We start from the raw sequence: 16,590 nt of genomic DNA, 5'->3' as shown, positions 1-16,590 counted from the left end.
CCAGAGGCTTTTGAAACGGCTCATTTTCACCAAAAGAAGCTAAGGTAACCTTTACAGGTAACCTTTAAAATATTGATGTAACACCAACAACACAGAAAATCCCCCACCAAATTCTGAGTTGCCAGTGACACTTTTCGATTAATTTGGATTAATTTCTATGTAATTATTACCTGTTTCATTTCTCTCAAGCATTTTTACTCTGTGGTGCTTAAAAGACGAGACCCACCTTCACCAGCAGCTCTCGACTCAAGGAATAGTTATTGTCGTCTGAGAAGATTTCGGAAAGCTCTCTGAAGGTTCTGACGCTTTCCCTGTGAACAGAAGCAGAAACCAGAGTCAGGAATCCCCTCAGGAAAGATCCGTCCAAGTCCAGAGTCCAAACCTACCGAGCCACTTCGTCCCAGGTCCTCTTCAGGCGGTGGATGGAGTTGCACTGCAGGGCAGAGAGGATCGCTCGCAAAGAGGAGAAGTTCTTCAGGATCCGACATTCCTAATGGGAACAACGATCCGGTGTCAACAGTCATTATTTCCTGAAATGCAGTTTTGGTCAGCGGGTCTCCATAACCCATGTTAATTACTGTTGTTTTTGTTAGTTTATTTTGCATATTTGAAATGTTTTCTGGTTCCAGGCGGTGCAGCTCACCCGCGCCACATCGATCCACCTCTCGATGAGCCGGGCTCTCTGGTTGGGCTTCAGCGCCGGGTTGCTCAGGCAGGTGGTGATCACACAGTTGGTCACAGAGTTGAACTGGGCCACAGTGGCTCGGATAGTGGGAGCCAGGTGCTCTTTGCCCTTCTTGTCCCGCTGAGACCAAATGCCGCCCAGGCAGTGGTACGGCACCACCTTCTTGAACAGGTCCTGAGCAGACAGGAGGATACAGAGACAAAAATGGGTTTAATCAGTTTTGCTTCTCATGTTATGAGATAAAACTTTATATTTTAGTTAATCTGAGTAGCTGACATGCAGAACAATTCAGACATACTAAATTTTTCCACATTTTCAGAGTCATTACTAGCTCTATTCAATGTTCACAGTATTTTTTTCTATAGTAAAACCTAAGAAAGTTTCAATTCAGTTTTATATTAATTTGTTCTCAGTGTAGAGGCATTTTAAAAATCAATATGTTTACCTAGTGGGTGATGAGAAAAGATTATTTGCATACACAGTAATTTTAACAAAAGAAGACACAGTTGATCTTTAATAACTTAATATAGGCTGAAATTGATAAATACCTGTTGCTTTTAAATATAAAATAAAATGAAGTTTTAAGCTGTTTTTCAGTTTTTGATGAAACACTTAATGTAGCAGTAATGTTTTTAGATCCACTTTTCTTATTGGGTTGAACACCATGTGCTTTTTTCCCCATCATTTTTGCAAAAATAACATCCAATTGAAGAAAAAAAAACATTCAGCTTTTGTTTGCAAAGGTTTTATATTTTTCTTTATTTTAAATCTTAAAAATATAAAAACGACAAGCAAACAAATCAAAATAAGTTTTTTCTTTGTTTTTTAAAGGTCAGGTTATATTAGGACCTCTAAATGAGTTTAATTTATCTGGACTGAGGGGAAAAACGGCTCTTTGCGTTGTAAAGGCTGCAGGTGCATGAAGCTTTTCAAAGACGCTCTATGATTACAAAAACCAGCAGAGGAAACTTTTACTGCTGTTCAGCTTCACACTCTGTCCTGGAACTGTTAATTACACAGTAAAACATTTAAATAAACCAAGAAAACATACAGAAAAAAACTAAACAAATCAATTTAAGCTATATATTTCCAAATAATATATAATGGGTAATAATCAAATATTCCACCATAACACTCATTTGATTTTCAGGCGGGAAAAAAAACTAGAAAATCTTGAGCTGTCTGTAAATGCAGCTCCATTTCCAACTGAAATGAAGAACTATTTTCCCCTCTTGGATCAGAAAGTTTCCATTACAGTCAACAAAACTCCTGGCACCTGATTTTCAGACGTCAATGTGAATAAATCTGCTGACGAGGGAAGGAAAACCGGCTCACCGCGTCCATGAGCGTGAACTGCTCCGCCACCATGATGGGGTCAAACGACAGGAAGCTGAAAGCAGGAAGCTCGTCCTCAAAGCCGCTCTCTTCCTGCGTGGCGAACGGGCAGCCAATGTGTTCCCCTGAACAAAAAAATCAGCAGAAAAATAAAGTTTTTTTTCCAAAACGCTGCATCCATCTGAGCTTGATCAAAGCCCTGCTCATCTAAAACTCATCTGCATCTGTTTTTATCATTTTAAATAAATAAATCCCTCTCTTCTCCTGTCCTGCCTTCATACCATCGGGATCGGGCTCACACTGCTGTCGGCGGTGGAAGTGGGCCAGCAGGTTGCGTGCGCGGCGCTCCAGGTCCGAGCCGGGGAAGTGGAGGTGGAGGTAGGCCAGGAGTTGGTGCAGACATTCGTAGTTCGGAGGGCTCCAGAAATCCTCGGAGTACTGGTCCAACCACGCGCCCAGGATGGACGAGACGGTGCTGAAACGCACAAGTAACCTCATTAAACAACAATCTGGTGACACATTCACTGCAAAAACACAAAATATTACCAAATATTTCATTCTAGGTTAACTGCAAATGTCTTAGTACTTAGAAAAAGGCAAAAATAACTTTTCTGCAAAAAATAGAAGCTTGTTTTGAGTAAGTAATTCCTTAATATTGATTAAAAAATTTAACTGGCAGATGACTTTTTTATTACATGGGGAAAATATTTTATTCCAGGTGAAATAATCTAAGGAATTACTCAGTTAAAACATGCTCCTATAATTAGTTTTGTCTTTTTTAAAGTGTACTAATGTATTTGCATTAAATATTTGCTTAGGAATGTTTTGTATTTTCTGCAGTTTTGACCTGGGAGTAAATAATAAAATCTCAGATGACTTTTTTTTTCATAGATCTGATTTTTATTATTTTTATTTAGCTCACTTTCTTTTCTAAAAAAAAGAAATTACAAAAAATATTCTCAAGAATATATTAGAGTCAAGCTATGAGAATTTCTGTTTAATTATGATAACGTCTTATTATTAGCAGAAAAAAATGCAATTTAACCAGAAAAGAATGTGTTAAAATGATGAGGAAAGTTGTTTTAATGAGAGAAAAAATGCTAAACATTCCTCATTTTACATTTTTTTTATTGAAGTTTTCCTGATATGAGTTTATTCTTGTATTATTTCGATTTTATCTTGTATTTTTTTTTTCAACTTTATTGTCAAACCACTGTATTCTTGTAATGTTATGACATTATTGTTGTAATAAAAGGAAAAAGCATAAGCTTGCCTTTATATTTTGTTATACAGTTGACCTGAATTCAAATAAATAGAAATTATAAAACATGTTTGTTAAACAAGATGGCCGCCTTACACATCCTGACATCACTCTGGACTGTGGAAACCCAAAAAATGCTTTGGTGGGAAAAAAAATCCAGATTTCCAAAAACATAAATCTTCAAAAACTAAAAATTTGATTAATCAATAATCTTTACTTATCGCCCAACTCTACATTAAACGTCTGTCCGTATCAAATTAACAAATTTCTGCTGCTGCAAACACGTTCTTCGGTCTAACCACTGGATTCCTGCATGCATCCGTTCAGCCGTGGTTGAAACTCCAAAAAGCCCACACTAGGAAAGGGAAAGTGGGAAGAATGTGGAATGTGGGTTTTTCTCTGGACGTTTTACAATCAGCTGTTCATCAACTGCAGGCTCAGATCTAAACATCTAAAATAAAAAAAAACTAACGAATGTGTCCAGAACAAAGACTTGAACAACAGAGACGACCTGTTTGGTGACAGTGGCCCTTCGTGATGGAGTGGAGGTTTCATCTCACTGATTATCAGTAAATTAACTGGGTTTTCAGTTGAATTTGAGCAGAAACAGTTGACACTCACTTTCTCAGCTCCGTGCAGTCGTCCTGGGAGACTCTGTGTGCAGAAGCTGCAGGAACGTTTTGGAGTTTGGCGTACCTGAAAGCACAAGAGATCAATTTTATACCAGCGACCAAGAAAAATGACATCTGTGTATCAGGAACATCAAATGATATGGCTCATTTTCCAACAAAAACATTAAAAAATGGCTGGGTGATTTTTTTTTTTTTCTTTTAAGACTTGGAGCTTTTTTTTTAGAAGCAGCCGAAACCCAAATGAAAGTACAAAAATGAGCAAAAAAATGAATTTTGCATAATAAGTCTCCAAGTTTTAACAATTTCCTACAGTTTTTTCACAGTGACCAATTGAGGGATAATTTAATAAATAGCAATTTGATAATGAAAAGCTATTATTCTTATTAATAAAGTGGAATTTATTGAAATTAATACTTTAAAATTTAAAGACATTGTTTGTCTAAAGATACTGGAAATGGTGTACAAAGCATTGAACAAAAGTCTTCCTTCTGGTATTCAGAAATTATTTAAATTAGGAGAGAGTATATACAATTTACAAGATTTGTTAATACTTGAACATGATAAAGAAAACGTAATGTACAATTTAGATGTTGTTGGTGTATAACTATGGAATGAACTGAAGGATGATTTAAAATTATGTGCTTTTTCAGTGAATTTTAAAAGAGCCTTAAAATGTAAAATTATAAAAGCTGTACATATATGTGCAACCATGAATGCATGTATGTGAACTTGTGGACAGTAGATTTAGTCTGAATAAGAGCAGGAAAGTTTAAACTTGGAGATTGGTTTCACTCCTTACTTTTATTGGTAAATTATTGGCTTGTTTTGTTTCCTAATTTGTAATGTTGTTCATTTACCAAGATAAGGTGAATCTGATCCGATTTAGRGAAGTAGTTTTTGTCTGCCCGTGGTTCCCTCCACTCCCCAGAAAAAGCGGTTATCACCATGGCAACCCCAACTCTGTTCTCTCATGACTCAGCAGTTTCAGCTCTGTAATAAGCAGACAGCTTAGCAGCAGGTTTTCATTACCTGTTGAGCAGGAGATCCAGCACCTGCTTGGTGGTGGCGAAGGATCGGTAGGTGCAGAGGAAGATGGTGACGTAGGTGGAGTCTTTGCCCCTGAAGGCCGACACCATGTACTCCACCAGTCTCTCCAGCGTGCCGGCCTTGATGGTCCGCACCTTGCACGTCTCGTACAGGCTCAGGGCGGAGTCCGTGTCCACACCCAGCCAACGCTGTCCCTTGCTGGCCGACTGGTGGAGCTGCATTTTCCTCAGGGTGATGGTGAAGATGGCATCCTCCTCCGACTCCTCGCCGATCTCCTGCGTCGAGCTCTAAAAAAGAAAAAGACGTTTTAGTCTAACTCAGTCTTTTTCTGGTGGGTTTTTTTATATAATGGTGCATTAAGAGGATTTTTGTTTCTCCCAAAGCTTTAATTATGCTTGTCAACTACAAATAACCCAGAAATGCTATTAATGCACTCAACATTTAGTAGTAAAGAACAACTTCTTTCTTGATTTCCATGTGTTTGACATAATTGGACAGCTTAGAATGAACACTTTGAATTTCTAAATAAAACATCCTGAGTGACCCGTTCATGATTTTGTCAAAGAAAACAACATTAAGTGAGATAAGAGTCTAATATTTTCACTTGCATATATTAAGATGTTGTGTTAATTTCAAATTACTCACTCCGTGAGTGTTAGTTAAATGGGTTAAATGGTCCTGAGCCGGAAAAGGCTGAGGTCCACACTGACATCTTGACAAGACGAGTCGGCTTTCGAGGAGCAGTTTAATGCAGATTAGAGAGCGCCGGTTCTGGTGCAGAACGTTGAGACGTGAAGCCTTTAATCACGGCCATCTGTGTGACCCGGCTGCGCTCTTTTCTTGTTTGCTCGTTGTGCTCTGAGTCACGCTTTGTGAATCATGTGTGCGGCGGTGCACAAACAACAATAGCAGGTTACCAAACAGAGCTAGCTGGATAACAGGGTCAACAATACAAGCTGCAGTCTGTGCAGAAGCTGCATGAATGTGACCTCTGTAGGCTGCAACAATGGTTTTTCCCCTCCTCGTTCTCCCAAAAGCATGGAGAAAAACAAACTTATTGTAAAGGATCGGATTTGTGATGAATGTTTGATCCTGAATTAGCTGGATCAGTGTTTCACAACTGGACCCTAATAGAGTCATGAGTAATGAAACTCGACTCAGTTGAGTCAACTTATTCATGAGCTAATTATAAAAAACAGATGTAATATGGATTGGGAAACAATTAAATGTTACAATGTTGGGATACATATGGAAAAAAAATATTTTTAAGAATAGATTTATTATTCTATTAACTAAAGAAGTGTATAATTTAACATTTTTTAGTTACAAAATCTTTTTTTTTCCAGCTCCAAACATTTGTTTGGTTTAAAATTTATTTTTTTGGTTTTATAATTTTTTTTTTCAGTTTCAAAATTGTTTCAGTTTAAAACATCTTTTTAAATAAAATGCTTTAGTTTAAAATATTTTTTCAAATAAATTTTTTTCCTTCAGTTTCAAACTTTTTTTTTTGCAATCTGAACTGAAAACCCCGTTTTGAATAAATATTTTAATGCCATTTATGGTGTCTGATAAAAACAGCGATCGTAACCATGGCAACCAGTGACCAAGCATTTCTTTCTAGTCTCTAGTTCAGTTTCATCATTTGGTTTATTTTCTTCTTTTTAATCCACTATGAACTTAGTTTTAAATTATTGAAATAATGTGATGCAGTTGGGCTTCGAACGGAAATAAAACTGTGAACCCCGAACGTTCTCACATCTGGAGCACTTAGCTGCGACTTTAGTCAGATTCGATGTCTAAAAACAAAACAAAGACGCATTTTTAACAATAAAATGTAAAGCAAATATTGCAATTCCTCTAGAGCAGTGGTTCTTAACCTTTTTTGAGCTACCGAACCCCCCAGTTTCATATGCGCATTCACCGAACCCTTCTCATTCCTCCTCTTCCCCTCCCCACCAATACAGCTAATATAATGTAATTAGCTGTGTTACCACCTCCACGCCACTAGAGGCAGTAGCGACCCCGAAAAGATGCGACTAAGGGGCAGATTTAGACTATAGAATTTGGTTTAAAAAAAAACTGAGTTTTGCTGAAGTAAATAAAGACACAAGTTCAAATCCATGCTGAGAGTGGAGCTCCTTCAMTCAGGGCTCCTCCGCAGCTCTGATTGGCTAAGCAATGTAACGTGATCCTCTGATTGGCTAAGCAATGTAACGTGATCCTCTGATTGGCTAAGCAATGTAACGTGATCCTCTGATCGGCTAAGCAATGTAACGTGATCCTCTGATTGGCTAAGCAATGTAACGTGATCCTCTGCAGCAAGTGAKGGCAAAGYGGGGCGTCATCACGACTTTACACAAGTGTGTCTTTACCTCCGCGGCAGAGGCTCCGCCGAACCCCTGGGGTTCGATCGAACCCAGGTTAAGAACCACTGGTCTAGAGGATTTCTCTTTTAACATCAGTGCAAAGGTGTGCATAGTAAAAAATAAAAGTTTATGGATGTCTGAAATCTCTGAAATATTGAGACAACTGAATCCATATTGAAATGTAAAAGCTGGTTTTGTTCCCAGTTTAATCACGGAGCAACGTGCTTCCAATCACCGGTCAGACAAATCAGACCCGAGGGACATCCAGAACCTCTCAGAACCACCATGAGAGGGAAGCTGGAACATCATGTTCACTTCATGTTCGTCATCAGAGTCCAGCTATGAAAACACACTGACGCTTCTTCTTTTTTAATGTTCAGAATCTGTTCAGCAACAACATTGCCTGTGCCAAGTTGCTCTGTTCGTCACCATGGAAACAAGCTCTAATTTACAGAGTTGAATGGTATCAAAGCAGACCAATTATAAATTGCTAGAGATGTATCTTCTTTTTATTATTATTATAAATGTACTCTTCATTATAAAAGCTGATGTGCCAAACTCGAGGCCCGAGGGCCAAATCTGGCCCGCCACAACTTTCTATGTGGCCCTCTAGACTCCAGATTACGTCAATAAGTCCCAACAGTTTTTCACAAATCTGCAAAATTCCTACAGAAATCAACCTATATCCTCATTTTTCCTGTGAGTTTATTGCATATTTTCCTCAAAACATTGAGTTAAAGATAAAGACACGGCACAGTTTTTCTTTCCACCTTATTTTCCAAGTTTTAGGCTTTCATCTGCAGTGAGTCAGAATCAGCAAAATGAAAAGAAATAAACAGCAGTTTCACTTGTAAAACTGCATTAACAAATATTTCTTCCAGCATGAAGTGGCATTAATGTAAGATAACTTTTTTTCCTGGCACAGTTTTTCCTTCCACTTAATTTTCCATGTGCTGAGTTTTTGTCAACTGTAGGCCAGAAGGATCAAAACTGAAGGCAATAAATGCCAGCTTTGTTATTAAAATTGCATTAAACATTTTTTCCAGCACATGGTAGCAAAATGTGATATGCTTTTTTTTTGGCACAGTTTTTCCTTCCACTTAATTTGGCAGGTTTTGTAGGCCACAAATTAATTAAATTAAAAGTAATAATCACCAGTTTTGTGATTAAAAGTGTATCAAACATGCTTCCAGCACAAAGAAGAAGAAATGTAAGCTATCTTTGTCTGGCAAAGTTTTTCCTTCCACTTAATTTTCCAAATGTTGGGTTTTTGTCAGTTGTAAGTCAGAATTACCCAATCTAAAAAAAATAAACCCCAGGTTTGTTCTTAAAATTAAGTTAAACATTTTGTTCTGCACAAATTAGCAGAAATTTAGAATTTTCTTTTTCTGGCACAGTTTTTCCTTCCACTTAATTCTCCAAGTTTTTCATTTTGTGTCAGCTCTAAGCCAGAAGTATCCAAATTAAAAGAAACGAGGAGCTCTCAAGCAGCTCTGAAAGGGATGAGAGACATTTTGTCTTCTAAATCAGTTGCATAAAAACACTCCTGACAAACGAGGAGAGCAGAAACAAAGTGCTGTAAATTCTGCTCATTGTGAAGAAGCAGCTGCAGCTGAAGGCCTGGGCAGCAGGGAGCTGCTTATCAAGCAAACCACAGAGGCTGCTATCACTTCAAACCCTCCAACACACAGAGAGCTCAAGGGCAGCGCCCCGCTCCGATCCTGATATAAAGCTCCTATTCATTCCTGCCGTTTCCACGATCAGCCAAACAAACACAGAACTCAATACTTTCAACAAAGCGTCACCTGAAGCTACCTACAAAGTGGGTAAAAGTTTCCTATCTAACCACCAGAAAGGCAGTCCGCCAACGCTTCCTCGACAGTCTGATGAACTCGAATCTGAAAGGTGCAGTTTGGGCATGATGGTGAAGATGATTGATGATGATGAGCTGGTCTCACATTCCTTCAGTGCGACTCAGATCTTCATCAACCATCCTGGTTACAAACAGGAAAACGCCACTTTAAAACATAGAAAACTTAACCAGAAGTTACTGGCAGAGCAACTCAAGAATTTCATCAACGACTGATAGGAAATCAATCGAGCCGTATCGTCAAACCCAAACTGATCTGATCAAATCCAAACTGCTCCAGAAAATTACGAAATTATTTCCTTTGACGGCTGCAAATCTTGTTTGGAAAAAGTTAATAAAAAATGTCAAAGGGCGGTAATCGATTAATCGGATTAAAAACATTTTTCAATTAAGCCTTTTTATACAATTTTAGAAATGCATTTCAAGCGGAGGTGACTGAGATGAAAATTTGGGCGATTATTGATATCCAATATTAATAATGCAGTATGTTGCTGTAAATATGTTCTACCTAAAGCTCATCAAGTGGCAAAGTTTAGCTTCACCTGGTCCAAATTCTGAAAACAAAACAAAACAAAACATTAAGAATCTTTATCTCTCAAATTATTGATCCAAATAATAATCAACATTTTAGTAAACTATATTTTTTATCTATGCATTCTTTGCTACAAATGATCTAATGTACACTAAATTAATGCTATATTACTGCATTTTGGGCAACAGAATGTTTATTTACTTATTTAAACAAAGGAATTAAATGGTTTATTTACGTCTTTTAATGCATTTCTAATATTGTGTAAAAAAGGCTTGTGATGTGATTAAATAAAAAAGCTGAAGAATGTGCAGATTTTATCTGATTAATCGTCCGAACAATCGGTTACTAAAATAATCATCAGTTGGCAAATGGATCCAGTCGTTCCATCCACCATCTTGAATAAAAAAGTTTATTATAAAACATCTGCTTTTATATCTGATGTCTTAAAAACCGCAGCCACCTGGTTCTGGTTCGGTACAACACTGACGTTCTGGGAAAAAGGGAATACCCTTCGCTCTGAGCCAAGCGACGCTCTGGGAGTGTCGGTAGGGGGTCTGCCAAAGCTCATGGAGAGAAAATAAACACACCTGCTTGGATGGCTAGAAAGCCCCTGTGAGGCAGAACCTAAATGTGTGTGTGCAGGGAAACCCCCGCTGCAGAGAGGCAACACTAACCCCTTCCCCCCGAAACAGTAAACAGCTGAACAAAGCCAACGCTGCGGCCCCGGAGCACAAACCAGAGACTTCCCCTCCACAACAATGAGCACTGAATGGAGGTGAGGTCATCTGGAAGGGGGCAGCAGAGCAGAAAGCGAGGGTAAACAAACGTTCAAATCCTCTTCTGGGATCTAAACACACAGCCTGGGGGTTCTCCGAATCCAGGAAACCTTCTGTTCAATTTTATACTAATCAGTGAAAGTTAGTGAGCAGCAGAGGCGGGTAGAGTACCCAAAAAATGTACCCAAGTAAGAGTAGTGCTACTTCAACATATTTTTACTCAAGTAAAGAGTGGCTGTCCGAGAAATTGTTAAAGCAAGAGTAAAAACGTGTTTGGTAAAAAGTTTACTCAAGTACCGAGTGGTCAACTTCTCAATCATTTAATACCTAAAACTTACATCATCAAGTTCAGTGAAAATGTTGGTATTTTAACGACCAAAATGACAATAATTCATATAATTAGCAAAAAATAACAGGCAAAAGAAAAAAATCAGATTCCTTCAATAAAAAAATTATAAAACTTTAACAAAAAGTGCGGGTGTCTGTCTGTCTGGTGAATTTTTGGTTCAAATTTTATGGCAATTTAAAGGCCAATACTGAATAAAAAAAATGTTCCCATAGCATCAGCTTTGTGTTTTAAGACAACAGAAAGATGAAAAACATTCACTTTAAATTGGATCCACAGTGCCGGTCACATGTTTGTATCAGGAGAACCAGAACCGGAGCATTAAGTGAAGCTGGAGGGAAACACAAAACCTCTCCACCCCCTAGGAGAGCAAGATAATCCCACTGAATCAAATCAAATCCCTCCAGAACCTTCTCCTCCAGCTGACTCAACACACACACACACACACACACACACACACACACACACACACACACACACACACACACACACACACACACACACACACACACACACACACACACACACACACACACACACACGTCTTCAAATCTTCGTTTAAGGAAGCAGGAAGAATTAAGTAACTTTCCAGGCCGTCACATTCTTGCAGCTGTCCGATTTTTCTTTTTTCTTTTTAACGCTTGGATTCGGCTGCTTTGAAACAAAAGCTCCTCTGTGCAGAGTCCCGCTCCTGCTGCTCATGTTTCAGTCATTAAATCAGTGTCCAAAGTGTGGCTTGGGGGCCATTTGTGGCCCTTGAACCGAGTTTGTGTGGCCCCCAAATGCAGCTTGAGAATGATACAAATTGACTTTTTATTTTTAAGTCAGGGTGAAATTATTACCAACATTCTCTTCTGGATGTTGGTAATAATTGCTGGATCTATGTTTATATAAAGGAGATCCATGTTTATCCAGAGATTTTACTGACTTTGCTGCACCAAAATCGGCTTTTATTTTATTTTAACAAAATGAAACTGGAGCTGTAGGTAGTATTAACTTAGTGCAGTGCGCCACAGCACAGAAAAAATGTTAGCAACTCAAAACAACTTTTTATCACGCTGTGTCGGCTGCGCTACACGCAGACACGTTGCCATAGCAACTTCCCTCTCCCTCACTATTTTTTTCTTAAAACTTTTTCCTGACCTTGTTATGTAGTTGTCATAGTGTTGACAATTAGTAGCAAAGCTGACCCTTTTCTTTTATATAGCAAACATACATTTAAAATTTTGAACATCATGTTGACAACTTACCAGCTAAAACCAATGCTAGTCATCATGACTAAACTATTTAGCCATGACTAAACAATTCTGTACTTCTAAATGAAAATAAATGTTATATTGAGCCCAAAATAATTTGATAAGATGATTTTCTTGCAACAAACTTGCAAAATACTTTTTATGTTTAGGATGAACAGCAAATAACCTCCTTCTTTTATAACAACAAAAAATTACTACTTTATTTGCTTGATTTTAGTTTTCTCTCTTTTCTTTGGCCCACATGACAAATTTGTACACCTCTGCATTAAATAAGCAGCAGAATCACATCTTAGCTGTAGGAAACTGACTCAACTTTGTGTCTTTTTAAATTTTTTTTAAGCTCCAGATAATGTGGAGGAGCACGGTGAGAACACACAGAGCAACGGACACCCACAGGACATCAAGGGAAGCTTAATTATGTGTGCTGTTCTGTAATAAGACACTGTGCTTTCTTTTTTTTTTTGATTGTGTTCAGGGTTATTTCTTCCCTCTGGGATAAGTGGAGTCACACTGTGTTACTGGGTTCATCTGGGAACTGCTGGCTGAGTCATCATTGGCTCAGAAAACGGAGACAGGAAGAGCGAGAGTCCGATTTCACCGTCACTTACACGACCGCTCACCAGGAATGGGTCAATTAATCAATTAAATGAGATCAATAATTTAAATTATGATTGTTGGTGTTTTTTGAAGGGCAATTTTGTTTAGAGACATCATTATGGTTTCGGTTGTGTGTGATTTTTATTTATTGTTTTTGATTATTGTGCTTTATTTTGGATATTTTAAATGTCTTCCAGTTCCAGGACTAAGTGCTTTTCACAAAATTCATGTTTGTTTTTGAGAGGGAGAACTTGCATTATTAATGACTTAAATGTTATTTCAATGGAAAAAGTTAAATGTGACACAAAGCATTGTCTTTTTCCAAATGCTGTAAGTAAAACTACGTCTTTCCAGAGACTTTTACTGAAAATGCGACTTTGCTTTTATCCAATTTATTAAACTCAACTAAACGCTGCAAGAGTTTTTGACTCAAATTTTGAGAATATATTTGCTCAACTGAACCTAAAAGCATTGGAACAATTGGTGGGTTTCATTTAATATTTTAGGTTTTTTTCTCTCCGTTTGTTTCGGCCCCTGAATACGTTTGACTTGACGATGTTTGCAGACGTGACTAAATGAAATCAAACGCAGACAAAAGCAGAATCTGAACCACACGGATCGCTGATGTTCAGCTCATACACAGAATCACCAACAATGAAAATGTTATCAGACATCAAAGGTTCGTACGAAAGCCACCTGATCCAGCCAAACGCTGGCGCTGTCTGCACAAAGCCCAACTCGGCCACACCGGGCCTCACGGCGTAACGCGACCGCTGCATCGAATAAAGCCGAGCAGCGGGAGGCGAAAGAAAGCCACCGATTGTGGAGGAACCCTCCTGGGCCACCGTAGGGAGGAGGATAAGCCATGAGTAATTGGTGTTAAAGCAGAGGATTAGATGGGAGTAACAACAGGTTAACAGGAGAAACCAATGGGAGGTTCTGATAAACCGGTCTGGATCTGATGGAGAGTCCAAGCAGAACGTTTTATCCTGGTGGACACTCCGATCTAACCTTTATATCTAATCAAATGGGAAACACTTCATAAAGAGTAAAACAAATGATTTCTGGTCAGAATCAGTCCAAAACAAGTCTATTTAAACTTACACCGGCACAAAAGAGTACAAACTGTCTCTAAATTATCATTTTAAACAGTTTATAATCATTTTCTTTTTATGTAAAAAAAAAAAAAAAACTCAAATTGAGGTTTTGATGCTTTGAATTTTAGGCATTAATATAAAAACTGAGCTAAAAGTGTCTAAAAATTGGCTTTTTTTAATATGAATGAGAGCCTATTTATCTCAAACAATCTAAAAAAATGAAACAAAAAGCTGAGGTATTATGTGGCAATGACGTGTTTTGCATTTAAAATCCCTCTATTAAGCACTTTATCAGAAGCTTTTTGCCTTATGCTATAAGGAATAAAGTCTGGAAACTTAAAAGACTTTCTTCATGCATCATTTAATTTTTTCCACCATAACTTTTCAGACTTGGAGGAAGACGTAGAAAGGCTGTTAAATTAATCTGGACTTTGACAGAAGGTAACACTCCCACAGCCGCGTCATGCTACATGTCTACATGTTCAACAATATACTAGATACAAGAAACCGCTGGTCCATCTCTGAATCATCTGTTAATTAAAGTGTCTTCCACACACACACACACACACACACACACACACACACACACACACACACACACACACACACACACACACACACACACACACACACACACACACACACACACAGTTCTGCAACGTTAACCCACAATGACTCTGGGAGGCTCAGGCAACTACATCATCCAGCCTCTAAAAGCAAGATAAGCTCTGAGTGAACCCAGACACAGTTTCTTCTAGGACGTCCTCGTGTTGCACAAGTTGTATCTCCAAAATCCAGAGAAAAACTCTTTGATTTCAGCTCTAAAACGTTAAAAATCGGATGTTTCCCTTTCATTTTTCTGTTGCTTTTTAGAGATTTGCTACGACTAAGCAATAAAATCAAGTGGTGAGAAAAAGATTCACATCCTGATTAGTAGTTTAACATGTAATGTTTTTATTAATTGTATGAGGGGTTCGCTACAGTTGCATCCTGGGTCTCCTTTATTGAAAACCTACATGCTCACACTGCCTCTGATTATAACAAGTAGATCAGTTACTATAACTATGCAGATGACATACAGATCTATGTTAAGATGTCAACAGGTGAGAAGATGCTTAGACTAAATCAATGTGTGGATGTGTCTTAACTTTTCCCAACTTAATATTCAGTTTTTAACGCTAAAAACAATTTTACCTTGTCCAATAATCTGAGTGTAGTGATGGACTCTGACCTGAACATTCAGAGTCACATAAAGACAGTTACAAAATTGGCCTTCCATCATCTGAACAACATTTCCAGGATTAGAGGACTAATGTCTCAGCATTAGAGAAACTCATCCATGCGTTTATCTTTTTACTAAAAACAGCATCTTCACAGATCTGCCTAAAAAAATAACAGCTGCTGCTGGTGTTCTGACTAAAACCAGGAAGACAGAGCACATCAACCCAGCTCTAACGTCCCTACGCCGTCTCCCTGTAGCTCAGACAATAGGCTTTAAAATACTGTTGTTGGTTTATGAATCATTAAATTGCCAAGCGCTAAGGCACTTTAAAAATCTGTTGCTGTTTCAACTGGTTCTACTCTAATCCTCAGTCAGAACCAAAATTGAAGAAGCAGAATTGAGTCTTTATGCTCCTTTAATCTGGAATAAACTTCCAGAAAGCTGCAAAACTGCTGGAGCAGAGTCCACTTAAATCAAAGCTAAAAACTCATTTGTTTAGAGTTACTTTTGATTAATAACAACTGGAACGTCATAAACTGTAGTACATCTTTCAACCTGTCATGTTTTTCCTTTACTTTCCCCCTGAGATGTAAAGTTATTTATTTATTATTTAACTTGCCATATCTTGGGAAACTAAAAGAGCTCCACCCTTTACTATAGTTTAGATAATACTATTTGCTGAAGCAGAGCAAATATCAATACATTGTTATTGTTTCACAGCAAAAAGAGACACTATTTAGTTAATTAAGGATGTTTATCCGACAACTACTAATAAATTTAGCAAGTGATCAGTCTACATGTTTGCTTAAGTCTATTGATCAGGTTAAAGATAAACTATCATAACTGTAATAACGTGCTGTATCATCTAGCAGCTGTCACTATAATTGCTGTTTTCATGTATTAAATTCAAGCTGATTATTTTGTAAACACAAACATCAACACAGACTCTGTTTGTTTACTTTTCGCTCATCGTTAATCACTTTACAGCAGCTGATCCCTGTAATTAAAGCTGGGAATTTTCTGGATGGATTTATGTTCTGCTTGCATGGATTTTCTCCAGCAGACCAACACATGGAGCCACAGGAGGCGCGAAAACAGATCGACACATCAGCCGGCCAGTTACCAGCAAATAAACAAGCAACTGATGATCTTCAGGTTTATAACCAAAATAAAGGGAGAAACCTCTATGAGGCAGGTGGTTTTCTTTGAGGACTGTTACAGTTTTCTGTTATCAAATTGTCATTTTGCTTCGGCTGTAGACTGGAGATCAGCACCAGCATAAAGGTTAATACCAAACTAAAGAATAATATAAAGCAAATCTCTCTTGTAATTTAAAAAAAAAATACAGATTTTTCTCAAAATAATTTTTAAAAACTGTATACTTTTTCACATTTTTTTATGTGTTTGTATACGGATATTTTCAAACTATATATATACTTTTTTTTCAAATTATATTTCTTTCAAATTACTTTATGTGTATATCTTTTTAAAATATATTTTTTGTCCAAATTAGATTATATATTTTTTCAAATTAAATTATATATTTTTTCAAATTATACTATATATAT

At 37.6% G+C, this 16,590-nt stretch overlaps 1 protein-coding gene across 7 annotated transcripts in view; it reads right to left on the bottom strand.

Moving 5' to 3' along the window:
• The window catches only part of LOC103469838 (ral guanine nucleotide dissociation stimulator), a 54,789-nt gene that overhangs the window by 7,766 nt on the left and 30,433 nt on the right, over nucleotides 1-16,590 (bottom strand). For 6 of the 7 annotated variants that reach the window (XM_008417798.2, XM_008417795.2, XM_008417797.2 and 3 more), the window contains exons 2-8: nucleotides 4,943-5,247; nucleotides 3,903-3,977; nucleotides 2,302-2,495; nucleotides 2,021-2,145; nucleotides 644-859; nucleotides 387-490; nucleotides 227-311 (exon numbers count right to left, since the gene is read on the bottom strand). In XM_008417798.2, the coding sequence (XP_008416020.1) occupies nucleotides 227-311; nucleotides 387-490; nucleotides 644-859; nucleotides 2,021-2,145; nucleotides 2,302-2,495; nucleotides 3,903-3,977; nucleotides 4,943-5,247 (1,104 nt within the window). The remainder of the gene's footprint in view (nucleotides 1-226; nucleotides 312-386; nucleotides 491-643; nucleotides 860-2,020; nucleotides 2,146-2,301; nucleotides 2,496-3,902; nucleotides 3,978-4,942; nucleotides 5,248-16,590) is intronic. The other variant, XM_008417794.2, reaches the window with a different exon arrangement.

The sequence above is a fragment of the Poecilia reticulata genome, linkage group LG9 (genome assembly GCF_000633615.1).
Source record: "Poecilia reticulata strain Guanapo linkage group LG9, Guppy_female_1.0+MT, whole genome shotgun sequence".
Taxonomy (NCBI): domain Eukaryota; kingdom Metazoa; phylum Chordata; class Actinopteri; order Cyprinodontiformes; family Poeciliidae; genus Poecilia; species Poecilia reticulata.
The sequence above is the reverse complement of the archived record's forward strand: the minus strand, read 5'-3'. Positions and strand labels throughout refer to the sequence as shown.